At 39.2% G+C, this 26,309-nt stretch overlaps 1 protein-coding gene across 1 annotated transcript in view; it reads left to right on the top strand.

Annotated features, from left to right (window-relative positions):
- Window positions 1-22,928, top strand: part of SLC25A36 (solute carrier family 25 member 36) — a 30,340-nt gene extending 7,412 nt beyond the window's left edge. Inside the window, exons 2-7 of the mRNA XM_014879559.2 lie at window positions 1,797-1,967; window positions 6,338-6,415; window positions 8,994-9,094; window positions 16,464-16,530; window positions 17,965-18,254; window positions 18,974-22,928. Coding sequence (XP_014735045.1) covers window positions 1,797-1,967; window positions 6,338-6,415; window positions 8,994-9,094; window positions 16,464-16,530; window positions 17,965-18,254; window positions 18,974-19,167 — 901 coding nt within the window. The 3' untranslated portion in view covers window positions 19,168-22,928. The remainder of the gene's footprint in view (window positions 1-1,796; window positions 1,968-6,337; window positions 6,416-8,993; window positions 9,095-16,463; window positions 16,531-17,964; window positions 18,255-18,973) is intronic.
- The last annotated feature ends 3,381 nt before the right edge of the window (window positions 22,929-26,309 follow it).

Raw genomic sequence — 26,309 nt, 5'->3', positions numbered from 1 at the left:
TACTGTTTTCAACCCTGGCTAAAATCAATATTAGCACATCTACTCTTTCTGGAACTCTTAATTTTAAAATAAGTCTATTTATAGCTTACTGTTAGAAGCAAGTGAATTGCTCATTCAGAGCAGGCTGCTCTAATGTCTGTGTCAGGCTGTAAATGCATATGTGCAGCACACACTGAAAGACTTTCATCTTCCTGTGATAACACTTTCTTCCAGACTGGCCAAGAAACACGCTATCTTTCCTCAGTTAAACCTTGAAAGAGAATAGACTTCAGTCTAATGTTGGAACTAGGGACAGGCAGGATGCCTTTAGGCTTAGTAATGGGATATGTCTAGGTCACTGGGTTTAAGTGGAGTGTTAAGTGAGCATCAGACTTCTACTTGGCAGCTCTACTCCTCTCAGTTCACTTGATACAAACAGATCAAGTTTGTAGGATACAGTGCTGTATTTTTGGTATTCTCTGTGAGAGAAGAGTCAACAGACTACCCTCCTATGAAATTTTATAGCATATCTTGAGTCTTAGCTATTACTCCTAATTTGGACTGAACTCTCCTTTTCACTTTGGAAAACATTTTAAGACTCAAACAGGCTTACAGCTTATTAAAGGTTTGGGATTGTTTGAGCTTCTTGTGTTAGAAGAAAAATAGCTGATAACTACCTCGTCAGAATCAAGCACTTGTTCATGTTATATATGCGTTATTCTATATATTAGGGGAAGCCAATACAAGCCCTTTGACTTGAATACAAATTGTATTTATGTGTTAGTGGATTTCAAACTGACCTGTAGTTAGCGTTAATAACAGAACTGAAATCTAGGTTTGCTTCTTTGGGTTGAATTTCTTGTTTGTTTGTTTTTTAAAAGAGATAGTGTCCTGGCCATAGTTTTAAGAAGGGTGTTTAGCAATGTTAAGAATACTGCTTTCTGAAAAGGTTCAAGACACTGTCTTGGAACTCAGGATTTGTGGATTTGCTATTTTTTCCCTCCAAGGCTGCAGTTGCACAGCTAGGAAGGTAGATATTAATAACTGCATTCTGAAGAAGCCCAAGAAGGCTCTGGGCAGAGCTGTGCTGGACACTGTATTCCTGGCTGCACTGTGGTTGAGCAGAACAGCAGGAGCTGCTCTCAGCACAAGCTGTGCATGGCTTGCCCTGCTTTGCTCTCAGGAATGAGAGACAGACTAAAGCAAACCCAGCAATCTTCACCTGGTCAGCCACGGGAGCTCTTCTGCCTTTGCAGTTTCTACTCCACAGTACCTGGTCTGCCTTGCTGAAGTGAGCAGAGCTTGGACAATCACTGCTTTTATGGTACAATGACCAATTTGCAGTCGGGCTTTGGAAGCTGTTATTAAATTGTGACACTACAGATTTTACCAGATTTTACGCGTACTCCCATGTGCATAGCGCATAAATCTTTTCTGCCCTTAAGGATTTTTGGCACCTTTTTTGTGGTCAGGAGTGCAGTAAACATTAAAAAAAAAAGATAAAATTTACCGTAACAAGTTAAACATTTAAGCTACTGAGCTACTTTCCAGAACTGATTTGCATGTACTATGCACCTTCACTATGTTTTGTCTGTTTAAATTTTCACTTCAAATTGTGGAGCTTGCAAACTGCCTTAACAGCTGGCTTTCCTTCAAGGGCAAATAACTGTCATTGTTGCACATGTTCCCATTGGCTCTTCACTTTTTGCAGTGGGACTGTGTTGACTATAATGTCAATTCTATGTCAATGTATTTTCATGTAGTTCATTTCAATTTCTTTGCAGTTAAAAACATAATGATCCTGTTTATCTTTGCAGATGTGGAGGTACTGTTGGTGCAATTCTGACATGTCCACTGGAAGTTGTAAAAACACGACTGCAGTCCTCCTCTGTGACTCTTTACATCTCTGAAGTTCATCTCAACACTGTGAATGGTGCTACGGTCAACCGAGTAACCAGAGTTTCTCCTGGACCTCTCCACTGTCTGAAGTGAGTGCACCTGCACAAGGGTTTGGGTTCATTTTGGGCAGGCAGGAGATCAAAATCTGTTTAAAAGATTCTGACTCTTATGTCTGTCATGCTACCAGGACATGCCTTTCTGCATTTTGCCTTTGAACTGTTTCCAATTTTTCGGATGTCCTTCATGCTTGTATGAAGCTTGTATGTTGAAGTAGCCAGAGCATGCATGCCTTATACAACTCACAGCTCCAAACTGCATCACCAAGATTCACTAACATTTAAGTGCCAGACTCCCACTTTCATGACTTTTTTTAAACTGTTTTGTGTCTAAATCATAGAAGTTACTGAATATGTAGGCAATTAAAATTAACTCAGTTTCTTAGTCTCTTTCAACTTTCACTACCCACACAGTTTTTGCCTTTGAGTATCTTCTGGTGGATGTGTGACTAGTAATTCTCTTTTAGAGCTAGTAAGAAATAGCTAAGCCCAGCTTTTGCAGTGAACTGAGATGTGTTACTTGTCTAGTGCCTCCCTGCATGGGGGCTGCCTTTCCTCTTGTTTGCAGTGCTTGTGTAGTTCAGGAGCCAGCAGGGAAGTTGTAAGGCTACAGTTAAACTGCGTGTATGGGCCACGGGAAGGGTGCACTTCTCCCTGAGGGACTCAAGCTAGCCAGTTAAGGGCAGGGGAAGTACCTTCAGTATTTGGTGATGAGGGGAGATTTCCTACAGGAAGGACCTGCTGCTGCTTCTGGCATTAGAGAGTTGGTTGAGTCTTGACAACTTCTGTTCTCAGTTAATTAGTAAGAAGTAGTTTGTAGACAGCCCCTTCTGGCAGTTGAAGTGTAGGGTTTAACCCTAATCTAGTTAGAGCATAGGATTTTCTTAAATGGAGGTTGTACCCAAATAGTTCTTTGAATGGAAGATGATTTTTACAAAAGTTTGGGTTCAGAGCCTTGTCACAAGGGTCTGATGAGTGAATATGTTGGGAGCAGGTATGTGGGAAGGAAAGGCTTGGATTGTGGCCAACAAGGAAATCTGCCTGACTTCTCTTGATGGAAGTAGCTTCAGCTTCTTTCTCAATGTTTGGTTATGAATTTATTTTCCATTTAGAAATGTATATCAATGAATAACAGGTTGAATAGATTTATTTTTGTTATGCTTCTCTGCTAGAAGCCTGCTATGCTTTTAATGCATCCCTAAGACTGAAAATAATTTGATATTCCCAGGAAGCAAATTCAGACTGAGGTAGAGGGGGCCCATGATGAATTTTATTGGTAGGGCTTGTTTGTTTTGTTGGTTTGTCTTTAACAATTGCCCTCTTACACATGCTATTTATCTGTAATACAGAAATGTCTCTTCTGCTGCTTTTGTTCTTTGCTTAGATGTGTTTTCTTTTAGGCCATTATCAAAGGGCTGAGATGGAAAGCCTGGGTTTCAAGTTCTTTAAATATAGTAAATACGAAAAAAATCCCAAATGACATGGCAATGGACTGTGATAATGAAAACACATAGGTGCAGGACATAATTACTCTTGGTTAAGGTACTAGGGCTGTTTAGTGGGGAAATAAAACTGGATTCCTTTGTCACTGTCAGGCCCTTACTGTCATTAGATATTTTTTGACTCATAGTTGTCAGACTTCAGTTGTGTCATAGCAAATTCGGTGCAGTGCTCAAGGCTCACATTACTCCATCTAAAAGCAGAGTGATTCAGGCAAATTATGTCAGAATTTCAGTGAACTGACTGCTGTAGAATCACTTCTGCATCTTGAGCATCAGTGGAGGTGACTTGAAAGGCATCTCTGTCAGGAAACAAACTGAGAAAAAACAGTTGACTCTCTTTTCTGGCAACAAAAGCAAATTATTTTTTTCTTAAATATCTGTGTCGTGTTATTACGTTTTCTCATCATTTATGTTGCACAATTTAAACCTGAGGTCTTGCTAGTGAAAATCTTACCAGCCTCCCAGTGCAGGCTCTCCATGTGACATAATTTCAGTTGAGGCTGTATGGAGCACTTGTCCTGGTTGGAAGACCAGGACATGGATTTGCCCTTAACTGCTTTCAATAAACAAGTGTAGACCCTGGGATCTACTCTTTAATGCAAAAAGTTTGTCTTATTTTCAGTGCAGCCTCTGGCACTTTTCCAGCTGGTGTCTGTGAATGCAAAAGAGCATCAGTAACTATGTCCATTGTAATCCTCTCCTCAGCTCTTTGCTGCTCTGTCAAATTCTGGGACTGGAGATCCAAAAGAAGCAAATAGACCTGGTACACTTGGTTCCTAAGTTTCCAAGACACTGAGATTCCTGCTGCTTTGAATATATGTGTAGCTGTAGCTATATGTGCATATATACATGTGTGACACATGATGTGGTAGTAGTGGTTTAAGTGGATACAGATCATGTTAATTGGGTTCAGCATTGCAAGACATAAAAATGCTTTCAGGATGACAGACAGGTGCAAAAACTTGTATTTCGAAGGTGTCTTTGAGTGTGTTCAGTATTCCAATTAGTGCTGTGGAGTGATGCTGCCCACATAGTGAAACGATAGCTGATTGTTATGGACAAAAAGCTGCAGTGTTACTGGACACATTATATGTCAGTAGCTCTAAATACTGAGAGTGGAGTGGTAGCTACAGAACTACTGATTTATTTTTGTTTAGTGAAAGCCAAGATCAACTTTCAGTTTGATTTAGCAGCAGAGCAATGGTGAATTGCTTTCACTTGTTTGTTCTGATAGTAAATTCCAAACAAAATGGCCATTTATACTATAAAGGTAGTTTGCTTTATTGAGTAATTGACTTGTCATTAACCTGCATGGCTCTTTGGAGAAGAAATATACAGAACTACTTGTGTGCATTGGCCAGTATTTCTAAATCAGTAGGTGCAGGGTTCTGTTTCATAGCATCTGGGAATGTAGTTAATTCTTAACTTTAAATCTGGTTCTAAAATATTTGCTAGAGCAATTTGCAGTAATGGGATGCAGGTAGTCCTTGTTTCTCCTCCCATGTCCTACCATACTTTTTAAAATACCAATGTGATTAGCATCTAGATTGTGGGGCAGGCTGATTTCACTAGAACTGAGTATTTGTCTCTTACTGTGCCAAGGTACCTTGCTGCATAAGCATCTTCAGCTCTTCCTAAAATCCACAACTATATGGGATCCATGTGCAAAACTAAAGGACTAGTAATGCCCTATGTGAAGTCTCAACTCGCTGCTTGTACCATGCTTTCCTGTAAATTCCAAATATGTGGAAGGTTACACCCTGCTGCCACCCAAGCCATCTTTCCGGAGCTGTATTTACAATAGACATGGTACAGGACATGTGAGGACTCTGCTGTGGCTGTGAATCTGCACACGTTACACTTTTGTCTCAGTTACTATCAGTGAATTACCGTGCATGGGTAGGTAAGGATTGTCTTCCCTGGAATGAGTCAAAAGCCCAAAAACTGCTGGCTCCACAGCCCAGCAGCAGTGCTCAGTTAGGAGCACACAGGCAGCAGCAGCTCAGAACTGACAGGAGGGAGTCCCTGCCAGCCTCTAGGAGGGGTCACTTCTCACACTGAAGTTTTCAGCTTTCTTTTGCTGTAGTCAAAATAATCACCATGTCTTAAAGAACAAAGCTAAGAATGGGTTTCTAGTTGAATACTTAGTGGATTTCAGCATTTTATGGGTATATGGAAGACAGGACAAATAGGAAAGCAGCTTTAGAGATACAAACTTCTGCCATGAAATTTAGTGTCCTCTTAGGAATATTGTGGAATCATACGGGGGTAGACATACAATGCCATGTTGAGGTCTCTTTTTGAAGGGAGGCGTTAACAATAAATTGCCCAAGGTGTCCCTGTCTGGGTGTCATAGGCAGTAGAGCAGCATCTTCCAGAGTGGCTCTCGGACAGCAATGGCTGAGTGAAACTGGGCTGCTGAAGTCTCTCTCCTCTCTTGCCCTTTGCTCCCTGGCCCTCCCACACAAAAAGTTCACAAACATTGGGAGCTGGATGGTGGTGAAAGGAATGTAGCCTAGAATTCAGTATTTTTGCCTCCTGAACAATCTACAGCCTACATGAATGGGAACATTTCCATGCTTAGTATTTTCTCCCTGATTCAAGGACACTCTCTTAGCTTTTAACAGACAACTCTCTACATGTAGAGTTCCTGAGATTAAAAAGAAAAGATAAATCTATATTGAGATCTCAAGTCTTACTTCTGCATTTAGTTATGGTTTTAATGGTATGTTGAGCAATAATGTAATTTTTTTATGCTGATTCTAGGAAATGACTTTTTTTATGGTCAGCACTGTGTTATTGTCAGTTACTATGAAAGTTTTTCACATGATGTTGTTTTCATGGTTAATGCATTCCTTAATTTTGCTCTGAGTGTTACAGTATTGTCTTCTTGTTTTCTAGGATGATCTTGCAAAATGAAGGCCCTCGTTCTCTGTTCAGAGGGCTGGGTCCTAATTTAGTTGGTGTTGCTCCTTCCAGGTAAATACAAACATGCACGAGAAATGAAATCCATTAAGGGCTTTCATGTGTGTTTGAAACAGGTCTTGCATCTACAGTTGTAAGTACTTAATTAGCAGCAAGTAATCTTTGGTTCCTGGGGTAATTTTTTGACTGAGGAATTGAGCCATTTATGTACTCCAGAGCTCCAGCTGTCTCAGCACTTCCTATCCTGTGTGCTATTGTAGTAGTATGTACTGTTGGGTACTACCCCTTGTGCAAAGTTTTGTCTAGTTAAAAAGAAAAATTCTTAAGGAATTGGACATGTAAACTGCAAGTTTGGATCTTGGAAAATACTAAGGTAGACTTAGCTTTCAGTTCATCCATCATCTTCAGGAAGCAATTATGTGATCGTAGCCTCAAAACACTTGGGTCTTCCTGAGTTCTGGTGAAGCACAGCCTGGTGCTCCCTTGCAGGAGGAAGCCTGTTCTGAAGTTTTCAAAAGGGTGAGACACTGGGTAGGATGAGAGACGTAGCAGCTGTCCCAGGGAAAGCAGATCCAGCAGTGGACTGGGCTCCAAAGGGTACTGGGGCAGTGCAGGCTGAGGATGTAAATCTGATCTAGTTGGCAGCGAGATCTGTTGCTCTGCATCACACCAATACTCCAGCTCCTCAGCTGGTGCTGGCAGACAGAGGAGCATATTATGCCAGAGTTGGAATTTATCCTTACGTAGAGCTGTTAGCTGAAGTTCAGTCCAAAAATAGGAGAATACATGGGAAGAGTATAGAAACAAAGCTGTGTAAAAGCAATATGTTCCTTAGGCCTGGATGAGGAATACTTGAAGTTGTTGTTTCCTGGCTCTTTTTCTTCTTCTCTGGTTAAGAGAAGACCTGTTATGCAGAGGGCATATATTCCACAAAGGTTTTAATTTTTCCTTGACTTAGTGCCCTGCTCTTATTTGTTTTGTTTGAAAACATTTCTATCTCCTGCACACTCAGTTGGAGAGTATCTTAACTTTTCTGGTTTGAGGTATTTGGATGTTTCTGAGAAATATTACTAAACTGAGCTTTAGATCTGTTGAGGTAATGTTCTTTAGATCCTCTGCATAAATAAGAAAAAAACTTAATGAAGGAATTAGATTATCTTTATTTTAGCAGATGATTTTAAGGATTTAGGACTATCAGTTTTTTTTCTGATCACTTAGCTTAGCGCTGCTCTTTGGAAAAGCTGAAGTAAACCCAGTAGCATTTTTGTCCTTGACACCTATGGGATATCAGCACTTCCTAGTCTAGAGAGCCTGTACTTTTGTACAATAGACCAGTCTGTTCTATCAAATCTTCAATATTGATATTACTTCAATAGCAGTTTTTACCCAGGAATGGGATCTATTGCATAAGTGACTATTCTCCATGAAGAATATCCTCAGTTGAAAACAAAAAATCTATTTCTTTTTAGTTAATTATATGTTAGATCTTCTGTTTCCCTTTGGTTCTTCCTCTAGGTGAAATACTTACCTTGCTAAAATGTCTGCTTGATGTAGTGTGTAAACCTTATTTATAAGCATGTCTTCATTTCCCTCTGGCTGATTCTGTTTTCAACCAGTACTTCATTTCAATTAAGCATTAGCTAAGTGGATTTAACATCAGCTCTTTGTTTAAATAAGCTGTAGAGAAGCATATTTCATAACACACCCAGTGTACTTAACTGAGTTCAGGTTCCATTTTAGAAATTACACCCATAAAGCAAGCACTTTATCTTTTTTCTAATAAAGAAAAACAAGTTCACACAGCTAATGAGGTTAATGTTCTACTTGGGAAAAGTGGCACATTTCATTTTTTCATCTCTTGTAGAGGGGTGTCTGTAGATTTAAAGAAACCTGAAATGTGATGTTTATACGTGCTTAAAATAAGGTTTATAGCTTTAACAACCATTTTTTATAATATATTGAATTGGGATGCTGACCTTGTCTAGCTTTGTTTGGTTACCAATTGGCAGACTTGTATAGCACAAGTTTACAACATTTTTGTTGGTGTCTTCAGAGATAAAAATCAGTGTCTAGTATAAATACAGAACTCTGGAAACAAAATGTGAATCACAGCTGTTCTAGCATTTAAAGTATAAATATAAGGTCAAGTTGTCAACATTTACATCTTAAATGCTATAGTAATAAGTATGCTGGGGGGTTTTTCTAAGAAGCTAGATACATGGTAGTTCTCTTCAAGTTGTTCTGCTATTGAAATGAGTTAGGTCCATTAGAAGAAGTTTGTTCTGTTATTAATGTTGAAGAATATGAAACGTTGTCAGTGTTTTTCTTCCCTGGCTGAACTTGTTAAGTGTCACAGAAATAACTGCCGTATTTCAAACTATCTGTCCTTCCCCTCACTAATTGGTAATTGGAGCTGTTGGGTGGAAAAAAGTTCAAGTATCATGTTTAGATTTTTCATTTCCATCCCTGGAATAGTCCCACTACTTTGCAGGAGTTAATCCTTGAGTAGGTCTTTACTGAGGAAGGAAGTTTTAGCCCAAGATAATCTTCAGTCAGTCAAGTTAATGGTGCTGCTTGTTGAGGATTTTGAAATGTAAAACATAACATAACTTGGGTTTTGTTCTAATTTTAGGGCAATATATTTTGCTGCTTACTCAAATTGCAAGGAAAAGTTGAACAATATTTTCAATCCAGATTCCACCCAGGTACACATGATTTCAGCTGGTGTGGCAGGTAAGGATCTGTAACTTTTTAGCTTCATCCTACAGTCATATCTGCAAATGAGAAGTGACAATAAATATGGGAAAAAAACCCCGACAAAACAGAACATGCTCAGTAATTGAATGATGTCTTTTTAGTGGTTTTCCATCTTGGCCTCTCGTTAAACAGGCTCTCTGGAGAATATATGCACGAAATGCACTAAGTGACAAATAACTGTGTGTGAACAGTCTTCTCTAGAAAACTTGCATGCCTGCTTTTTTCAGTTGTAAATTTGTGAAATGAAAAATGTAACCTTTCAAAACAGTAGCTTGTTGCTCTGTAAGCTATAAGCAGTGTTTGCACTGACTTCTGGTTTAATTCTTCTTAATCGGTTTTTTTACCACGACTTTGTGCTACAGCTTTGTATATTTTGACTTATTTTTGTCTTTCAGAAATGTGCCTGCAGTTATTTGTGTAAATTATATGTAACACTCCCTCTTCTTTTGTTCATATACCAGTCTATGAGAAGTTTGCTCTACCACTGAAGACTTAGAGCAGTTTTTCATAGTTCTCATGTATTTTCATCTCTGTAGAAATAATTCCTATTTTATATCTGCAGTGTAACTTTGGTGTATTTTAGCAGCTACAAATATTTGTTGCTTGATTTGTATATTCTAAGCTTTGGGATCATTCACAAGGGGGAGTTAAAGGCAACTGAGCTGAGTTATGGTCATGGACTTGTGCTGGGAAAATCAAAAGTGGGTTGGCAACACTTCATCTATCGTTGCCTGTGCCTTTCCTGCACAAAAACAAATGTTCATGTGTTTTTTATAGGTCACAGTGCAGATGAATTCTGACAATTTAATTGTTCAAGTTCTAAGTCCTGTCAAATTTTATAGCCAGTGTGTAGAATGTGAATACCAACAATCTGGAATGAACTGATAAAGGTGTGATGTCAGAATAAGGAATAGGATTTGTTTTCTATTTAATGCTTGCTAATAATCTGATATATAGAGATTTTATATAGTGTATAAAATATAAGTGACATTTGCTTTATACCTAAATGACACTAATGTTCATCTCTGGCACATGAAATGTTGTGACAGTTTTTAATCTTTAAGGTGTAAGAAGAGGTCTTTTATTTTGCCCAAATCAGACAAGGACGAGGCAGTGCTTGGTTTTTTTCCTCATCTAGAAGTGAGTGTTTTTGTAGGTGAACAGCATGGGGAATGGGATGGAAGGGGATTTAATCAAGAGTTCATCCTAAACAGTTAATTGCATCAAGAAAGATGAAGAGTCTTCAGGTCCTTGTCAAGGGAATAAAACGTGTCCTTAATTTGGGGGCAGGGGGAAGTGTGGGCAATATAAACAAGTCTGCCCTCAATTGAAGACAACTTGTGCATCTCGTGCAGTGCTGCAGACAAGTGAAGGTTCTGAGTGTTCCTTGTCTTTGGAAGTTCCTGCCCTCATTCTGTAAAGCACATTGATGGGGATGTGCTGTAGTGCCTTTTCCTGAGTGTTTGCAGCTTCAGGCTGTAGTTTGTCATGGAGCACTGTAGCTGCTTCCCTTCCAGAAGGTTGGTGTTGTGCATTTGTACATACAGCTGCAGTACACTGAGGAAATGGATTTGAACCTTAATTGCTGTTTGCCTTTTTTTACTTTTGTATTTTAACACTCAACAGGCCTTGGGGCTGTTAACTTTCTCATACTTCCTGGGTTCTGCAGTATTTCAAAGCCACAGTCAGTGAAACAGAATGCTCAGTGCAGACTCACACCATAGGTCTTGGCACTGTACAGTACAGAAATTCTCAGGTTCTTTGACAAACAACATTTCAATTCTTTCTTCTGGTGTTATTCTGATATATGAAAAGGACTCTTCACTTAATTAACAGTGCTTTCTTGGGAATGTGCTAACCTTGTTTTTGTAATTCTAATATATTTCAGAAAATGCACTTAAACCAGCTAGTAACAGTTTTACCTGCAAGGTTTGTATTGCTATATGATGCAAATCACCTTAAAGAAATGGCAAAATAACAGGGACAAGATGAAATGTGAGCTCTTATTTGGTTGACAGGTTAATACAGAAGACACTGCAATATTTGCTTTGGAACCTAAGATTTCAAAATCGGCAAGGTGGATAAATACTTCAGAATTGGCAAAAAAATAATCAGTATTGGTGTTTTTCTTTTTCAGCTGCCATTGGTTTCAGTAAGGAATCAAGTAATTCAGTCTTAAATGAGGGTTGTTGATTTGTTGGTGGTTTTTTGGTGGGTTGGTGGGGTTTTTTTGGATATGACCTTTCTGTTTTATAAAGTCTAATACCTAATTAGCATGAAGTGGGATTTGCACTTACAGAGCTTTTCCTGTAGGTTGCAAAGTACAGTAATGATGCAAAAATACTTTTTAAAAAAAAATAATTGTAACATTGTTTTATGAAAGTACTGCAAATAGTGAACTTCAGTCAACTTTTAATTTTGTTTATTTGTGTCGTGCTAATACATGTCTCAGGCTAGACTTGATGTCATCGTTAAATAAGGATTGTTTTATGCACGTGGTGTTTTGGGAGTGAAAAGCTGAGGTATAGTATTTTAAGCACTTTTTATTTTTGATTGGTTTTAGGCCTGATTCTTCATTCTCAAAATACCTAATTATGGTTTTAAGGATCTTCTGCTAAGTTTATTTTATCCCAAGGAGAGTGAAGTATCTGTATATTAGTAACTGATGCCTTATGCAAACAGAAATGAATGCTGTCTTCTGCTATGCTAGTTTCCAGTATATAGAGCATATCCCCCTCATACCTAAAATATCTGTGTTGACATGAAGAAATACTCAGCAATCCTTTTTGCTTACTCCTCAGGATATTGTGGTTCTATTTTTGCAAACTAGGGCAGGGAATATATCCGAGCTTGCTTATAAGACTGCTTGTGTGAGGAGAGTTGATTTCTGGGCATTTCCAAGTTAGGCTAAATTCTCATATTCACTGTAAACTCTGCCTTCTCATTGCACTCAGCCTCTCTCACCACAGAGAAGAAAAGCTGTAGAGAACTGAATGAGATACTTGATTCCTGTATGGCTTTCTTGTTTGCTTTTTTAATGATTCACAGCCTCAATCGGACAACATGGTTGCAAATCTGCTGCAAAACTACTTTGCCTTGTATGCTGTTGCTGTTTTTTCTGTAACTTAACTGGCAAACCAACCCAAATGCAGATTTTTTTAATTACTACTTATTTTAAAATAATGGGGACCACTTTATTACTTAGAGATACATTACTTAGAAAGTTTAGTGCTATGTACACAGTTAATTCATACCAAATAAAATACATATTTAGTTCACTGATCTTACCTGAATTTCAGAAGGCATCTTTTCATCCCAAGACTAGGTTAGCTTTACTGAATATTTTTTTCAAGGGAGTAGGGAAGGAGGAGGGTTCACTTACAAGTTTGCTATATAGGTAAGTATTTGGAGGTGTAAAATTAAACTGCTGCAAATGAGCAGAAATTTCAGTACTCAGTGCATTTTACACATCTATTTTAATATCTGTGGCCTGTTTTGATTATTTTTCTTTCTTTTTTTCCTAAACTTTTACCTTCAAACAGTTAGATTTCCCAATAACTAATTGACAAATCCTTCCTCTGGGATTCAATTTGTACACTTGTGTCTGATGAGGTCACTGCTTGTTGTTATGATACAGAAAAGCCTGTGTCTATTTTAGGCATTTACTGTACATTTCTCCCGTGAAAAGAGTGAGATCGTGTCATCTCATGCTCCCCCTCCGCAGGTCACTTCCTGCAGCAATATGGACTAACTTAAACCTCGTGAGTACTGAACTGAGCATCTCTTGCAGCCTCTAGTGTAAGAACCACACATTGGGTTTGTCATATCTATTGAATAAGCAACGTAAGGGGAAGCCACTTCTAGCTTGAACTCAGATGATGTGCATTGTGCAAAGACATCACTTTTCCTTAACTCTGTTTAGAGTGATTTTTTTTTTTTTTTGGGTTTTTTTTCCTGTGCCATTCAGGGAAAGGTAGGAAATACCTTTCACTGAGAGCTGCTACTGTACTTGGCTCTGGTCAGCTGAAAGCCCCTACTGGGTTAAACAAGGCATTTTGGGTTGTTTTTTTGTTTTTTTTTTTCCCAGTGTTCCAGAGCTGCCTTTAAAATGCTGCAGCTGATAGTGTGTTGTCACATTTATTTCAAATACCTCTTTTCTTTTTCTCTTTTAATATATGTATATAACCCTTTCTGTCTCTTTCTGTTTACTCTTTTGGTTTGTTTTTATTTTACTACTTTAAAATTTTAATTCATCATTCCATGTTCACATGCGTCTTTATCAATTACATTGGCTTGTAGATTAAAAAGCACCAACCCTATCCTTTGAAATATGATGCTTAATAGGAATACCTGGGATCTTACCTGTCAGTAGCTGGGATAGCTGAAAATGTAAATTCAGATGATTCTGTCTGAAACTGGGATACAATAAAATAAAATTACAGGAATCTGTAATATTTATTGCCAAATTTATCTGTATTTGTCATGAACCTGTGATCTTTGAGGGTGCAACACATTGATAGGCATTGCAAAGTATTATAAAGATCGTTGAGGCTTTTAAAAAGAAAAAAGGAAATAATTGATGGGGCTTCATGGCAGTTGTTGAAAGCTTCCAAAATTTGTTTTAACAAATATTTTTGCTACAGATTTTCTGTATTTAAAAACCAAAGTTTATCTCCTCAAGGATCTCAAATAGTACGTTTCATGGTTTGGAGGGCTTTCCTTGGTGTCAGCACCGCTCAATTAATTTTTCTTCTTCACTAACTGCATTTGCTACATTAGCTGGAAGAATTGACCTGTAGTCATCTTGAAACCTGAATTATTGAAGGCCCTTTGATTTGAAAACTTTGGTTTCAACTGTCAACTTAGGCCTGTGACAGGCATGGGGAAAAATATTGGCCATGTTGCTGAGTGTCTGATCCTACTGTTGGAGGTGCTGAATTTAAATAATGCTTAAGAGTGACCCCAGGGGTGCAGTTTTGAGTAGGGTAGGGGCTGCATCCTGTGCCAACCACTTTTCAGTGGAAATTTCCAGTACACTCTTCCCAGCCAACCTAGAAGTATCAGGCTGCTGCTATGGGTGAATGCCACTGATGGTGCCTAGCCATTGCCTGTTGCACATTCAGGATTTGCAGACACCCTGATTTTGAGCTGAATATGAAGGAGAAAGTCTATATGTTACAGTCAAAGAGTCACAAAACTTCAAAACGTGCAACTTAAATAGGGATGCAAAAAGCTTCTTGGCTTTGTTTGTACTTAAGAACTAGGAGAGACTTAAGAACTAATTTTGGTTTTTAGAGAAGTCTTTCCTGGAGGATGTGTTGGTAGAGAAAGTGATCTTCCCCCACTGTATTTCAAAGCCTTTGTTGCAGTTCTGTGCATTTCCTAGTGCACTTCATGCCACAAAGATTCTGATTGGAAGTCAAACAAAATTAAAACTTAATTAGTGCTAGTGTAAAGAAATAAAAACATGCAAGAATGAAGTTTCCTTTCAGTGTAGTTGAACTCGGGCTCAAGCACTTTTGGAATCAGTGGAGGTTCTGTGACAGTAAGTGAGAAGTCAGACAGGCTATGGCTACCTGAGCTACAGAGTCTGTTTTGCACATGTGGTGTTTTAGAAGCATCCCATGCCTTGTTATGGCAGAGTAATTCCTCAGTGCTTTGAGTTTTTACATCATTATTTACCTCCACGAATTAGAGATATAAAACGCTTGACTTGTTGGATTTCACTCCATCATATGAAGGTTAAATAAGTACTGAGATGTAGGAAGAATGAGTAGTGAATCAGAAAAAAAGAAAGCCAATTCCAAACCTTTATCTACCACAGAAGTTGCTTAGTGAAGAAGTTTGAAGTCAGTTTAAAAATCTGTTTAATCAGAAAATTGACCAGAAGCCTCCAATCTGTTTTTATTCTTCTGGTGTAGAAAACCAACTCAGTCTTACTAACTGCCAAATCTGCTAAGTTGTTTTTAGAACTTGAACTGAAAACCATAATGACCTGTTTAAGCTTTTGGGGGTGGGCACAGATCAAACCTTGGAACAGTTAAGATCCCCTGGCATTTCTGAGTATTGCAGACATTTGTGTGCAATGCAAACCTAGATTGTGATTGAACAGGAGTAACATGTATGCAACCAGTTCTGCTAAATTTATTCCTGTGAGCTGTTAGTGATCTGATAAATGAGCTTACCAGTAGCCTGTTGCTGGATAAGTACTGTGCCCCAGCCATGCACTGAACAAGGGAACTGTCCTTCCCCACACCCCCAGTCCGTCCCCTTGCAGGAGGGCAGTATGTCGTTGTAGTTATATACCAGCCATGTGTGTCACTTAGAGACAAAGTGTCTAAATTTATCATCTCTTGCCTGGCCATGTTCCAGCTTTTCCCTTTTCCTGTTCTCTCCTGCAGACATGACACCTCATTGATGGTGCATGTGTGGTATTACAGCTTGAGATGATTTTTTTAATTTTACTTTTTTTCAGAGCTGCCTTTCACTCTGCTTTCTCTCTCTCTCCACGGTTGTGCAGAAGTAAGAGTGATTCTTACTTCTGTTTTCTTTTTTCTTGTTTCCTTTTTTCTTTTTTTGTTTCCTTTTTTCTTTTTCTTCTGTTTTCTTTAGTGGACTGAAAATCAAAGCTTTAACCCTTGGCCCTTATGCAAGCCTGAGTAGTTGCTGTCTCTCTGAGTAGTTAGAAGTCATAGTATTTACTTTAACAATTTAAACACTCATATGCTTGTAAAAGTATTCCAAGGCCAACCAACAATCTCTGCTTTGAATACTAAATAAAAGATTTGCACTCAAATATAACTGCTCTTTATAGTTCAGTATTAAAAGGTCTCTTAGTTTACAGTAACAAATGCCTTTTAACTGCACCAAAAGTAGTATTTATTCAGTTTGCATGCTCTTAAACTCGGATTGTATTTCAGGTAACAAAGTAAATTGAGGCCATGTTTTATAGCATCTCAAATTGCTATTGCTGTCTCTGCAATGCATTCTTACTGACTTTTTTACCCAATTGGCTGATATTTGTCTAGTTGGCATTGCTGTTCTGTGGTGTCCAAACAGGGTTGATATTAGATAGGCAGAGAACTGTACTTAATTTGGCTTGTTTTATATGGGGCATCTCTTGCTAAGAATCGAACTTACTCAATATTAATATAAAATTTTAAAACAATCTAAGTGTTTATTGGCTGTATGGATTCACAAAATGTCAGTAAAATGGGGACATCAGAACAATCAGTATAGTCCGAGTTTTTGCATCCACTGTACCTTAACTGTGTGCGTTTGGAACTTAGATGCAGACATTCTTGTGATATTATCACATTAATTTTGTTATTTTTGCATTTTTTAGGCTTTACTGCGATCACAACAACTAATCCCATTTGGTTGGTAAAGACACGATTGCAGCTTGATGCAAGGTAAAGTGACAATAGGAAATATCACTACTGTGATAAGATTGTACTTAAGTCTTGTGAATCTGTTCTGCACTCCAATATAGAATGAATTCTTAATTGTTCAACATTTCAGATTTGGCAAGTTGATGCTGGTCTCTCTACAAGTTAGACTATCACTTCTCTCTTAATTTGTTCTGAGACATGCTTGAGGCACTGTAGTAGACTTACCAGCAAATTTGGAATGAATGACAAGATTAACAGTTTCATTAAAATCATGTTCTACAAACCATATGCTTACATATGCTTTAACTCTTGAGCTGAATATTCCTGAAATACGGATTCACTATTATAACAAATGTTTAGAAAAAGGCTTTAAGCATCCTCAGGGTTTTTTTTGTTGTTGTTGTGGCTTTTTTTTTTTTAACCTACAATGAGTTCTAGGCTATAAAAAGGCAAAGACTTCTTTCATGGATAGAAACAGGAACTGTCCTAATATGGGATAGTCAATAAATTGTTTGGACTTACCATAAAATTGATTGCAGAAATGGTTTATTGTGAAATTTGCAATGAAAGTAGAATTTTATGGAGATGGGAAGGAAGACAGACATCTGTGTTCCCATGTATTTAAACCTATAGGGAGAGACAGGTATGATGCCATATGGTCATATGTGTCCATATGAGTTACCACAGCTCCTTAGAAGGTTATCTGCAGTTTCATTCTGTGACTTGCTCAGACCTCTGCTGCCACAATCCATGTGCCTGCACTTGCAGCTATAGTGAAGCACATTTCATGCAGTGTTGTCGTGGGTTTGAATAGCTGTGTACAGTATTGTAACTACTTCAGGATACACAAATCAATTCAGTGAGCAAGCTCAAAATGGGAATAAAACTTCATTTGCCAAATACTGCTTGGAACACCAATGTGTAATGAGCATTTTCCTTGACATGAGCAGTGGCTTTGTTCAATCAAATAACAGCTCCCAGTGTTGCACTGGTTGCTGTTCAGTTGTTGCTGAGAGCTGTAATGCTGAGGGCTGCTGTTTCAACTCAGCCACCGAATGCTGTGGACCTCTTTCATTGAGGCAACAATCTATTAGGCATATCTATTATGCAAAAGGAAATGGTCATTTTTCTCATGAGTTAGACATTGATGGCCCATTTGGCAGTCTGTTTCCAAGCAGCCTAGTCCTCTATTGCATGAGAGTTGGGGAGGCCTAAAGCTGCTCCACGTTTCTGTGATAGTTTGTCTTTAGTCACTGTCAAGTTAGGCTTGGGTTCCATGTAATGCTTTATCTGTGTTTAGTGCTGAATGCCTTTGAGGCTGTCAAGTGACTTGGAGCCCCTCAGCCTCAGTGTTGGGTATCTCCCAAGTCTTCTCATCACTGCAAACCAGTTTGATAACTTCCCAGTCTCGCTGGTTGCACCAGCTGATATTCAGACTTGTTTTCTCTTTCTTAGGAATCGAGGAGAAAAGCGAATGAGCGCTTTTGAGTGTGTCCGCAAGGTTTATCGCCTGGATGGTCTGAAAGGCTTTTACCGGGGAATGTCGGCATCCTACGCAGGCATATCTGAGACTGTCATTCACTTTGTCATTTATGAGAGTATTAAGAAAAAATTACTGGAGTATAAGACTGCTTCTGCCATGGACAATGAGGATGAATCAGCTAAAGAAGCATCAGACTTTGTTCGGATGATGATGGCTGCTGCCACTTCCAAAACATGTGCAACATCAATAGCATATCCCCATGGTAAGTGGGACATGTGCAGCTGAGACCTGGAGTCACATCCATCAAAGGGAGTCTTCTCAATGAGATTTGTAGCCAACTTTGATTTATTTGCTCAAGAAATATTTCCATGTCTAGATCAGATTTAGCAGGTCAATGTGAGTATACAGAAATGGAAGTGCTTTACAGTGGATATCCAGCATGACCTTTTCTTAGGCAATGTTTATTTTGCCAAGGGATTTGCCAGGGTATGGCCCAAGGTACTCAAAGAGATACTTTTTCAGTTGGAATCATTCCCTGTACACTGCCATTTTCCATAATGTGCCAGCAAGTTCTTGTCTCCCTTCTAGGAAAACAGGCTGTTTAGTTTGTGTGTCAATTGCACTTGATCCTCCTGCAAAGTAGGTGTATGTACATTGTAAATGAACTGAGTACTAAACTAATTGCAACTTCTGAGCTAAAATGTAAGCCCAAGCAACAGTCCTCTTCTGGATTGTAGCTAAGCAAATCAACTTGCCATGTTTAGTCAAATACCTAATACTTGCTCTCTTGTTATACATACTTGGTTTGCTACTCTGTTCGTCTTCCTCCTCATATTTTTAAAGAGGCATTGTGAGATTGAGAACTTGGGGAGGGGTATTTTTGTGTAAAAATCCCTGATCAGTTGCTGGGAAAAATAATGAAAAGTGGTGAATGTAACCACTCAATTTTTCTTTTTTTTTCTACTGGTTTTCTTTGTACAGAGGTTGTACGAACAAGACTAAGAGAAGAGGGAACAAAATACAGATCTTTCTTCCAGACACTGTCTTTGCTTGTGCGAGAGGAAGGGTATGGCTCCCTTTACCGAGGTTTAACTACACACCTGATCAGACAGATTCCAAACACGGCTATCATGATGTCCACCTATGAAGTTGTAGTCTACTTACTTGATGGATAGCAGTGTGACAAGGTGGAAGACTGAAAGACTGGAGTGGACCACTGAATGTCAATTCCCATGTGATGGGCAAAAGGAACGTTGTATCAGGAACAAGCAGCTGTGGACAAAACAGAAGGTTGATTGTGGGCAACTGAATAATTTTGCTGCCTTTGTGTGGTCTCATGTCAGTGTGACAAACAGGAACTGCCCCTTAGGGAATACCTTCATACATCTCTTAATTCAGATTTATTCTTTTCTTTTCGTCTGTTAATCTAGACAAAGCCATTGAGTCATCTTCAGAGACCCCATGGGTGAGGGAGGGGATGTGAAATATGTTCCTGGGCAGTCCTATTACCTTCTCTTAGTGATTGCTCTCAACTACATCACTCTTGTTCTGTTTTACTGCACAGTAACCTGTTGGAGGAATGGGCAAGACAGTACTTTTATAGCTTTCTATACCTGAAACTTCAATTTAGTTGCTTTGAAGATTCATAAAGAGACTGAGGTAGTGGTAAGTGTGTAAAGTTTTCCATGTTGCTACCTCAAGACAAAATATGGTGCAGGGACTCAGAACAGTTATTTCTTCACTTCAAAAGGTGATACCTATTGTAGCCTTTTGGTTTTGATTGTTTTTTGTTTTGTTTTGGTTTTTTTTCTCCTTGACATTTGAGCTGTGTTGTAGGTTAGTGAGAGAGGATGTGATTCTTCAAATCTTCAGGTTATCAGTCTATTAATATTGGTTCATGTGGACGTCTGGTCTTGCTGCATCCTCCTTTTTCTTTTCTGGAACTTTAAGTAAGAGAGGCCTATGAAACATTGTCCTGTATCATCAATTTTCCTTGCCAACCTGCTCAGGTCACTCACACAGCTAAGGAAGAAATTGCTGAATGCTACTTTATAGCCTTTTTAAGGATTTGTAATGTGATGAGAAACCTCTACTAGTCTAGCCTCCCTTTTGTGAAGACAGGATTCACTCAGTTTCCTGCTGCCTAAGCACAAGCTGTATTACTCTTAAATATCTGGCAAATCCTGCCTTGCATTACCAGTATTTATATGAGAGTACTGGGGGAGAACACAACGTGACCATGGCTGGGATGACCAGAAAGCAGAAACCAGTTGAAGTTGTGATAGATCTTGTCAGTGCAGACAGGCTTTGTGCAGAAGGATGGAGAAATTGTAAATGATATTTTCTTGAAAGTATTCCCCCTGATAATTGGTGTATCACTTCTGTCAGCTTGAGCCTGTGTACTGAGCTATAATCTTGTCCTCCACATTGTCTGATAATTCAGGCATTGGTTTTGTTCTGTAAGCCAATTGCAAAATAATGCCTTGCATTCAGCAGTGAGGCTTGGCTGGTTTCTTCTGTCATAATTTACAGAATTTTCAAAGATCATACAACTGGAGTGTCAAGCAGTTAAATGTTACAGGAAATTTTTCAGCTTTCCAGACAGGTATCGTCTCAGTCTGCATCCATTATCCTTATGAGGAAGATGATCACTTATAAATTGGGGTCAATAGCTTTCTCCATATATAAATGCTGCTACACTGGCATGGACAGAACTGTGCTCTTGGCTCTTCCAGTGTGGTACTTCAGTACAGTTGAACTGTGCATCATGTGCAATGGCTTTATTTTATGAATGACTTCTTATGCACTTTGTGGCCTTCTTAGGGCTTATGACTTTTCTTCCTCTTACTGATTATCTGGAATCGAACCATGTTTGAAATCTGCAGTTTGGTTTTAAACAAAGCATGTGGTTTGATTTCTGTGTAAGCTGTGCAGAAGTTTATGCTGTAAATCCATAGCATCTCTGTGGCAGTGCTTCTGTAGGCTCTATGTAAGACCTCAAAGCTTGCAGAACAATCAATCTCGGTTTTTCTCATTTGCTTTCCTTTATTTTGACCCTTGTCATGTTCTCAACACAGTGTCAAAGTATTTGAGTGTTTCATGTAATTCTCTGTATTAATTGCTCATCCTCTTAAAGCGACCTGTACTAAGTACATCGACCTTGCAGTGCTGTATTGACTTCTCTGCTTGGAAAACGTTCCCTTTAAGACCTAGTATGGTCTGAGGAGTGGCCGTGGTGAACTTGATTGTCTCAAAGAAGTGAAAGGAGTGCTTAAATGTGTTTTAAAGTGGGCTTTTTCTAGTGGTCTCTCTAGGAAAAGACTGGAGTATATATATGACTGACCTAAACCTTGATGTGATGCTTTTGTTCAGATAAATAAATGCAGGAATAGTGACTCCCTGTAATTTTTGTGATGTAGAAAGTGGGTCACTCTTCAGGTTATCTAGATTTAGTCATAGCCAAAACTTAAATTGGCAAAGACCGTTCTCAGCTTTGGAGTTGATGAATACAGTGAACACTTGGAGTAGCCTAGGCTACTTCTCTCTGTTTGGATATGTTGTCCCTTGGTTCTGTGTTTGTCTCCCATTCCTGGGTATTCCCTGGGTACTGCATGTGTGCCTTCTCTGGGTAAGAGCAGAGCCCCTGGAGTTGATAAGTCGGACATGATAACATGGACAGTTGAATATGGGAGATAACTGCTAAAAGCAGACAATCAGCTTATTACTCCACCTCTTTAAAGGGTGTTCCAGCGTTGTTTTAAACTTCAGGGGTGATCGTTTTGGCTTCCTTTGCATAACCAAACATAACCCCAAAAGTTCTTGGGATTTCTCATTATTTTTAAACTACGAGTACCTGCAAAATTACCTCTGATATATTTCCCAAAGATGTTTAAATTATTTATCTAGTTTCCTGTTATTTATTTTAAAGACTCCAGGAGAGTAACAAGATGCTTCATTCAATGATATCTTAAACTACAGAGCTGAAAGCAGTGCATTTAAACGTGGTCACCTTGGTTTGCAGTTGGGTGTCATGTCCGTGTGTCCCGCTGGTGTGTGCTAGAGGACAGGCTGTGTGCTGGGCTCTGGCGGGATGAGTTCGTTCCTCTTTCGGCGGCCGTGCCGTGCTGGGGCAGTCGCGGGGGAGGAGCCGTGGGACGCGTGCCGGGAATGGCGGCCCCGAGCCGAGCCCGTCCCGCTGCGTGCGGCCCGGACATCGGCCGTGCCTGGGCCATCTTCTGCTTGTTGTCCTTGTAACTGAGACATCGCCTGTCCCCTTAGCCATTAACTCTGCCCCATCTCTGTTTACATAACGCACTCCGCATCTTCCCTGGCTGACTGAGGTGTTAATGACAGCGGATTGTTTGTTTGTTAATGACAGTTTCTGCGACATTCCTCAGAATGCAGCATTGTAAAAGAATGCTTCCAGAGATAAGAGTGGAGAGCCTTTATAATTGTTGCTTCCTGTTTAAACTGTTCAGATTTGGAAAACAAGCTGAATGCTGAAGTGTGCCTAGGTAAATGTACTACTTTTTTCAACTTTGTCTGTTAAGACTGAGTTATGTACGTTTTTTCAGTTCTTCTATTTAAAAGTCTGCCTACCCTGCATATGTGAACATAACTATGCCCTCAGAGTCATAGCTAAACACTCACAGATGACAGATGGAGAATACTTCAGTACTCATGTGAGGTTTGCTATTATTCTTGCATACATGTAGTTGGCTGTAAACTATGTGCATTTTTTCTGTATTTATATAGTTAACTTTTTGTTTGCATTGCTTTAAACTTCAAAGCAAATTAAAATTATGTGCTTCTATTCAAATGTTGCCTGCTGTGCTAAACTGTACACTGTTTTTAACCTTTTAATCTTTCTATTATTCATACATACCAGTGCCTGCACAGTTGTGATTAAAAACGAAAAATTCATTAACCCAGTGAATCATTTTATCTTGTGCCATTTTACAATAGCTGAAAATAAGGTGTGTGTGTTGTACCTTTAGTATAGCCTTTTTGTAGGGATTCATGGATGACTTAAAACTAGCAATACATGTTGGTGCAGTTGGGTTTGACCACAGGTACCTCTACAGAACCAAGTGATCCTGTATGTCAACTGAGATTCAGGAGCTGGTGACCACAAAACTTGTGTCCATTTGAAGTGCCAGCTAGCACAAGCCACTGCTGACAAAACTGAAGGGCAGTAATTCCTTAAAATGCTCAGAGTTAATTGCATGTGAGGTTATAACCAAGTCCTTGAACCTGACACATTGTTGCATAGTGGTATCGGTTTTTTTACAATAGCTGATGTTTGATCTGAAGTCTGTCCTGAGCTTCCTCACAAATCATTCTGTGAATGCATACACGGGGGTTGTTTGGTGACTGCTGTTTTTCCCCCTCAGTGATGAGGTTGTGTGAAGTTGACTTTGCAAGACAAGCTCAAGATGGTGAAATGCTGCTAACTCCAGTTAAACCTGGAATGCTCAGGGTCTTTGATTTGATTCTTTCAGCTATTCAAAACTGCTTCAAAACTTGCATTGAATCAGCACATCTGTGAATTGCTTTTTTCTTTCAGTAGGTGTTACTGTGAATTCCTTTACCTTGCCACATTTCCTAACTCCCAACCAGTGTGCTTATCCCTGACACATCTGAAACTATGCCTCTAACTGACATAGATGTGATTGATCTTTCACTTTTGCCCTGCAAAGGAGGCACCTTGGCAGGGCAGAGCTTAGGATAAGTCTGTGGGAATGTTTTGAAGTTTATGCTGCTTTACAACCCCTTCTGCTAGAAGGGTTATGTTGAGCTTGCCATGGTCAAAAAGGTTGTGTGTAAAATGAAGGTGTATTTCAAGTGCTTTTGGTTATGACTTGGCATTAATGCAGCAGTACAGTCTGACAGAGACTGACAAGCATGTGAGGTTTGACAATGATGTCTTTCACAAAGGAAAGCCCTCAAATTTGATAATGCACTTACACTACAATAAAATGTACTTCCAAAGACAAACACTCCCCTCATCTTGTACGTGCTGCTGCCAGCCACTGTGCTCTGTGTTGACTCAGAACATCCTTATCTTCTTGCACAGCTTCTCTAAAAGGCAGGAAATGCCAGGACTGGAATCCATTTTTTGTGAGCAAATTGATGCAAATAAAATGGTGTCTTGAACTGTGAAAGGCAGATTGGAGCACAGGATCTTCTGTTTGTGTAGATGGAATATTTCAAGGGATGCTCCTAAGACTGGGCTCACTTCTGCAGACACCTCAGTGATGACGTTGTGTCAAGTTGAATAGAAGTTTTCCAAGACAGGCTCAAGATGGTGAAATGCTGGTAATTCCAGGTAAACCAGGTAAACAAAGGCAGTGTTTCCTTCATTATCTGTGGCTGTTTGAAGGTTGGTATCTTTTCTTAATCCTGCTCTGTAGCAGACATTGGGAATGTGCATGTTGGAATTGTCTGGAGTGTAACCAAAATGCAAAGCAGTCTGTTTTGAGACCTGGTCTTTTCCCCAAATTTCCAAAATACAGTGTACAAGTGAGACAGCAAATACTTGGAGTGTCACCTTGTAGTTAGAGACTAGATAACATAGAACCAGTATTTGAAAGAGAAAACAACTAATTAGGAAAGCTACAGACTGATGCCTGTAGCAGAGTTCTAGAGCACATCCCTCTTTTGCAAAGTATGTTATTGACATAAAGGTAACTGGCCAGTAAACAAGAATTGCTGGTGTTAAAATAAGCTGATGATAATTTGTGATCATCTGTGTTTCACATGAAGTAAATGCAGGAGAGCCAATCTGTTTGGGGGTTTGTGGAACTATGGGATGTGGAGCCACAAAACAAGTCTCTTATTTATTCCTACATGGGTAAGATCTTGGCTAAAAGAGCCAGTGTTTTGTAAGGGACACTGTTGGATTGCTGGTGAATACTGCAAGTTCTGATACAAACTGGTCTTAGTATTGTCAAAATCATTTGGTGTGGTCAAATTTATTTTTTTCTCTCTATATACAGATATCTTTAAGCAGTTCATCACTGTAACTGAACAATATAAATTATTACCCTGCTGATAAATCTGTCCTGGTCCACTGCTACATGATGCTTTTCTGGCAGCATTAGTTTTCTGTCAGGGTCTGAGGACTGACAGAATGGCCTTGTCATACACTGGGATGTTAGCAGAGAATATATGGCTTTCATAGGGAATGTTCTGGGCTGGTTCATCCTGCTGCATTCCTGTTTGCATGTAGTGATGGTGAGTTTCTGCATTAAGCAAAGATTTGGGGTACTGACTGGGGGAAGTGTGTAGCCATTGTCAAGTTTTCAAGGGAACTTGGTGAGTAGCTGTCCTTGCCAAGTTACAGGCTGAGAATTTTGCTGGAAAGCATAAAAATATCAAAGTTGGACACATCTGAGTTAGAGCAATAAAATGCAATATCCTTGCCATAACAAGAAACAGGCAAAAATAGAGTGGAAGAAGTAAGTGATTTGGTTTGGGTTTATTAATATTTTTGTGATTTTGGTTTAGATATGTAAGAGTATTTTTAAACGGGAAAGGGGTCTCCTTTGTCAGCAGTCCTCACCCAAGGGGAAAGAAGCTCTCCAAGTACAATTTTGCTGAATTTTTATCCCGGTTTAGCTGTGCTAGATTCTTCCATTGAGAAGGTAATATTATGGATACTTTTCAGGGTCACATCAGACTTTGTGCTGTTTCTAGCTTCTCAAGACCTCCACAAGAATGCAGCAGAAATGTTTGTGAACTCAGGTCACTTCCCTCTAAAGAGAGAGAGTTCTGCTAAGACTGTTCAATATTCTCTCAGGACAGACTTCAGCTAAAATGAGCACCAGCAAGAGCCTCTTGGATGTGAATGCTCAAGGGAGAGCACACCTGAGAGAAGGTGCTCCCCAGTTTCTGTATTTATCCTTTGGATAGGAAAAGGAAGTGAATGCTGAAGAAATATTTCTGTTCTTGCTAAGAAAGCCCAGTAATTGTGAATCTGTTCCCAGAAGTGGGTGATTCTTCAAAGAATTCTGTGAGAAGTCTCAATGGATTTCCCAAGGTACTCTCTTTCAGTCTATCCAGGAGCAAGTTCTGCTTGGGGAACAGCTTCCTTCCAGATTTCCTGCAAATTGTTGGAGACAGATCCTGCTGTTAAAATTTTCACTGCCCACAAATGCTACTTCCTGCAGAAAATTCTTAATGTTTGGCAAATAACTTTTTTCCTCTGGCTGTTACAGGCAGGCAAACACAATTTGTCTCTAAGCTGCTAAGTTTTCATTATAGTTCTCAGATGCTTCTATTGTCATTTCTGGAGGTATTTGTTGCCATTCTGTCT

The sequence above is a fragment of the Sturnus vulgaris genome, chromosome 10, assembly GCF_052056855.1.
Source record: "Sturnus vulgaris isolate bStuVul1 chromosome 10, bStuVul1.hap1, whole genome shotgun sequence".
NCBI lineage: Eukaryota > Metazoa > Chordata > Aves > Passeriformes > Sturnidae > Sturnus > Sturnus vulgaris.
This window is presented reverse-complemented; position numbering and strand designations above follow the sequence as displayed.